This window comes from Lactuca saligna, chromosome 1 (genome assembly GCF_052625555.1).
Source record: "Lactuca saligna cultivar CGN05327 chromosome 1, ASM5262555v1, whole genome shotgun sequence".
Classification (NCBI taxonomy): Eukaryota; Viridiplantae; Streptophyta; class Magnoliopsida; order Asterales; family Asteraceae; genus Lactuca; species Lactuca saligna.
Window position 1 is genome coordinate 86,040,816 of NC_136417.1, and position 5,890 is coordinate 86,046,705.

At 31.3% G+C, this 5,890-nt stretch overlaps 1 protein-coding gene across 1 annotated transcript; it reads left to right on the forward strand.

Moving 5' to 3' along the window:
* The first annotated feature begins 318 nt into the window (after positions 1-318).
* Positions 319-3,396, forward strand: LOC145040860 (putative serine/threonine-protein kinase PBL28). The gene is made up of 2 exons (XM_078988752.1): positions 319-1,373; positions 2,820-3,396. The coding sequence occupies exons 1-2, from the start codon at positions 447-449 to the stop codon at positions 3,291-3,293; spliced, it is 1,401 nt and encodes a 466-aa protein (XP_078844878.1). The 5' UTR covers positions 319-446; the 3' UTR covers positions 3,294-3,396.
* Positions 3,397-5,890: the final 2,494 nt, after the last annotated feature.

The window sequence follows — 5,890 nt, forward strand, 5'->3', positions numbered from 1 at the left end:
CTAGTATAGTTAAAAACTCAAGTTTTGTAAATTCAGTGAGAGAATGCATGCAATATAGGCTAATTTGGAAACACGACGTAATTAAATGAAGGGGATAATGGTCAATATAATAGTATTTCAGGGGACGAAAAAAAACTAACGTAATAATCAAAAAAATGTATTAATTATTATATATAAAAATAAAACACTAATAAAATCAATACAAAGCTAGATACATGGACCTTAGGCGCGGTGATATCTAGTCCACATATAGACGTAGACTCGCTCAAAAGTCAAAAAGTCAAGCCTTAAACTTCACTGCCCCCTTAAACTTCTTCATAAAACCGACAGCAAGTGGCCTTCCGTTAGATATCCTCTAGTCTCCTCTGCCCAGAACGGCTACGGTCGGCCAACACCCCGGCTGTTACACTAACATATCCATACCTCATCACCTATATCAAAATAGGATGTCTTCTTCTTGGATAAACCTTGAAAATTATCTAATTCCACTACATGAGATAAAGCGTGCCACCGAAAACTTCAGTGACGAAAGATATATCGGAGGTGGTGGATTTGGTGCTGTCTACAAAGGACAACTCTCTGAACGCTGGCAATGCCGCACAGCTGCTGTCAAGCGGCTAGGTAGGGATAGCTATCAAGGAGAGCGCGAGTTCCACAACGAGCTTGAGATGATATCCAGATTCCACCACGAAAACATCATCTCTTTTATTGGTTATTGTGATGAAGGGGTTGAGATGATTATTGTTTATGAATACGCTATGATGGGAAGTCTTGATCATCATCTCCAAGACCCAAATAAGATGAGATGCATAACATGGGTACAGCGCCTGAAGATTTGCATAGGGGCTGCAAGAGGACTCGATTACCTTCACTCTGGCCTTGGGGAATATAATAGAGTAATACATAGAGATGTCAAGAGTGCTAACATATTGCTAGATGAAAATATGGTAGCTAAGATTTGTGATTTTGGCTTGTCAAAATTCGGTCCCAGAAATCAGCCAGATACCCAACTTCATACAAAGGTTGCGGGTACCCAGTTTTACTTGGATCCCGCTTACCATGAAAGCCGCATCCTCCGGAAAGAATCAGACGTGTACTCATTTGGTGTGGTACTTTTTGAAATCATGAGTGGAATGCTTGTTTATCGTGAAAGAAGAATTGGAGATGAGCAACAGTTTCTAATGAATATGGTAAGACGATACCATCAGAACAACTCAGACAAGGTGATTGATCCTCATATAAGAGATCAAATTAAAAGTAGTTCTTTTATTACATTCAAAGAAATCGCATATCAGTGCATTAGTTTCAATTTAATGGAACGACCTACACTTTGCACCGTAATTACGAAGATTGAGGAAGCATTAATTTATCAAGTAAGTCTATTTATCTTATTATTTAACTAGGTGTAAAACTAATGTATAAGATGGGTTTATGTAAAAGAATAAATTAAATATCAAATTTAAACATTTAAAAGTTTGAATTTTTAAGAAAAATTAGAAAAATATTAAAGTATTAAAATTAATGTGTTTTTTTTTCCTTTTTTAAATTTAAAAACATAATTTAGATAAATAAATAAAGGAAATTAATACGGTTTTAATTTTGAAATTTTAAAATTAAAGGGAAAGTCAATTAATGAAATTTATATGCATTTATTATTACATTTATTATAATTGTTACATTTAAGTATCACGTGAAATTTGATAAAAAAAAATAAAAAATTAATTGTAAGTAAACATAAAATAACATGTAATGTAAAGGAAATTAATACGCTTTTAATTTTGAAAATTTTAAATTAAAGGGAAAGTCAATTAATGAAATTTATATGCATTTATTATTACATTTATTGTAATTGTTACATTTAAGTATCACGTGAAATAATACGGTTTTAATTTTGAAATTTTAAAATTAAAGGGAAAGTCAATTAATGAAATTTATATGCATTTATTATTACATTTATTATAATTGTTAAATTTAAGTATCATGTGAAATTTGATAAAATAAAAAAATAAAAAAAAATAAAAAATAAAAAAAAAAAAAAAACTAAAAATCATGCGAAAAAAAATTTAATTGTAAGTAAACATAAAATAACATGTAATCAAATCAATAAGAATGATATAGCAAAAATATTTTTGTTTATTAAAATAGATTCTTTTAAGGAAATCTACTTTCATATATTTGAATGAAAACTATGATAGATTGTAAAACATGGTAAATTACGCAAGTCTTTTGCTCTGGCGGCCTCGAGAATTTGGAAGCCAATGTAATTTAGTTAAAAAAGCTCTTAAATCTTGAAAATTCTAAAAAAAAATAATAAAAAATATAATCAGTATATATGTAAAAGACAATTTCATTCCAATTAGTACAAAATAATAATAATAATAATAAAGTCGCTTTTACTTATAAATTATCAATATTTTGAAAACTTACTTTTTCTTAAAAATTGTCATTATTTGAACCCAACTTTTCTATAATAAATGTATTAGCATAACACCTCTTTTGTAGTTTTGTCTTTTTCTGCTCCTATAGAAATAAAAAATAAAAGTTTTAAAAAATGAAATATGAAAGAAAGATAGAAAATTAAAAATATGGATGGCTGTAATTTAAATCCAAAACCCATAATCTGGTATAATCGTTATTGTTAAACACCCTTTTAAAATGAATTTGTAAAAGGAAAAAAATGAAAGGCAAGTTGTAAAACATACGTATGTATGTAAAAGAATAGTTCGGGCAAAAAAAAAAATGTTGGACAAATTTGTATAAAAGAAGTTGCAGCCAAATTCTAATGTTGAATTGTTGGGATTAAAATATGCATTGTTCAGTTAAACATCGAAGATACGGACGTGACCCGGTGGTACATACTTTCATTCCAAACAGAAAGAACACCTTTCTTCATCAAATGTGGAGCAAATTCACATTTAGAACTTGTAATCAAAGCAGACGATCGTGTTCAAGAACCAAAAAGTGGTGAAATGGTTAGGGTTGTCCCACGACCTTATGTTCTTAAAAACATGAGCTTGGAGATGATAAAAGAGGTGTTTGCTAAACTTCCAGAAGCGATAAGCCTACTAGCTTTTGCTAGAACAGCTGAGGGAATCAGGGTTCGGTATTCTACATTATACATGAAACTAGCCATGAGTGTTCCAGAGCTAAGGAAGCTAATTGATGAGCTGGATAAAAGTGGTGAATTTCAAGTAGTGTATCCGCACAAGAAGACGAGCAGTAACCGAGAGGCTGTAAATAGCTTCTTTTTTTCCAGATCATCTCATGCTCCAAAAAATAGGCAATTACCTTGAAATTATATTTGTAATTTATGTTGTTGTTTTTGGTTAAAAATAAAATAAATTGTTATTATGTATTAAAAATAAAAATACGTTATTATTCGGGTTTAAAAATATATGGATGTTGTTTTTGTTCAAATTAAAGGCACCTTTTTGTTTTTGTTTAAAAATACAAGTACATTACTGTTTAGTTTAACTATAAAAACATTAATGTTTTCGGAAAAAAATATGTATCTACTTTGTTTTGGGTTTAAGTTCATTGGGTTAAATGTCCAACGAAATTTCCAAATCATTCGTTGGGTTTTTTGAAAGGCTTTAGAATGGTTTGGAAACTTAAAGGTTAAGTTTGTTGGGCTTTTAAAAATATGTATATATTTCGTTGGGTTTTTTGAATGGTTTTAAAACTTACGTTTTAGATAAAAAGTTAAATTGGTTGGGCTTTTAATGGAGTTCTTACCATAAAATCCACCAATGTTACAGTCTAATTCTAAGTTTTCAAAAAAAATGTTTCTTTTTCCGCTAAAGTTATTATATACGATGACCTTTTAATTTGACTCATTTAGCATACTTATAGGTTGGGAATTGATATTTCCACGTCTCTTTTTTATATATATCCAAAGATTTTTAAAGAAGTTGACGATAATGCCCTTCATTTATATTTAGTATGAAAACCATTATTCAAAGATACATATGGACCTGCACAATAGTGATTAATTGACCGCTATCTTCAACGCTAAAATGTGAGAATGGACACCGTCTCACAAAAATGGTGGGACTATTTATGAATGGAAAATATACTGATTAATATAATAGTGGAAAATATGTTGATTAATATAATAGTGTTAATATCTATAGTTGGTATACTTTGTGAGCTACAACACCATTTTACTAAGTATAAGAACATACATTCAAACTATAATAGGTATAGTTCGGGAAACAGTACTCTATTTTACAAATCCAAGAACACTAATCAGAAACAAGTATATAAACTATAGTTGGTATAATTTATGGAACACTACTCTAATACATTAATTCAATGATACGATATTAAATAATTATTTAAGTATAATTATTTTACATTACAAAGTACACCACTACAAGGTAATACATAGAGTTTCAAGTACAAAAGGACACTAATACACTACACGTAAACTAGTAAATACATGGTTGTGAGGCTCAACTTCAATTGTACCCATCGGGGTATAGGTCTAAGTCCTATAAGTTATAGCATGAGTGTCCTGGAAGGAGAGCGTGACTTTGTGTATAGATCTATACATGAATGACAATCTCACACCTAAACTGTTAGCTATAGTTAGGCTAGTAGGCCTGGGATAAAAACGTCATAATATTCCAACACCTGAAGAACACCGTAGATGCCACTAGTCAGTTTAGCGTGGTTATATGAAACTCACAAAAGTATTAACTAAAACATTTGTTTACGGGATTAACACTACTTCAAGGGTTTTATTTTAAATAATGAAACTACAATACACTACTTACACTACAGCTGGTAGTAATCAGGCAATCATGCAAAGGTTTTCATACCAACACTATTACAGTACACTACTTTACATTACAGCTGGTGGTATCTAGGCATTCATACAAAGGGTTTCATACAAATACACTTATATTACACTACTTTCTAGTGTTGTCACAACTAGAAATTTTGTGTCTTGTAATCACTACACTCAAGTAAAAATGTGGAATCAAAAACTTAAGAGTATGTATGATGCTTACTCTATGACATCAAAATTTTCAATCAAATACAACATACAAGTATTACAAATAGTCAACAAGCAATTGGAAACCCTAGAAGTTCTTGTTTAGGTCCATTTTGGACTAGGACTTCCTTATTGGACCCAATGGACCAATAAACTTCCAATTTGACTATCATGGGCTTAGAACCTTTAAATGGGCTCTAATTGGACCCACATTCATTTATTTCAACATTTTGGGCCATATTGGGCCTAGAATGAAATAAATTAAACATTATGAACCATAATTAACCTAAACTAGCCCAACAAAGTGTAAAAATCATATTATATTTTTTTGGGCCAAAAATCATCCAAACTAACTCTAATATTGGGCTTAGGGGCATTAAATCCCAAAACTTTCCTTTCCTTTTAAAATCTCGGCCCAAAAGCCCAAATCCAAAGGTGAAGAGTTGACTTATGGAGTGCCACCTCACTTATATCCATCATACCTCCATGCATGGACCAACATGCATCTAGGAGTGTCACTTCAACTCCTCTCTCTCTTCTCCTCTTGTTTCGACCGAGAACACACACACACATCACAAAAATCCATTCCAAATCTCTCTAAGTCTTGAAGAGCATTCCTCCCCCCTCCTTCAAAAATTTCGAGAATCAAGAGCCTTACAAGGAGAATTCTTCACAAAAATCATCATCTAGGTAAGTTGATACTTGGATCCACACTTTAGACTTCTTCTTATATCCAAAATTCTCTTCTTAACTCATATGAAATCATAATCTTGTATCTTAGAACCTCTCAAACTCGAGATCATCAAGAAAAGGTTGCTTAGGCCGAAAATCATCCCATTTTCTTCCATCTCTTCTCCACAACCGAAACCACACCCAAAGGTGAGCTTCATA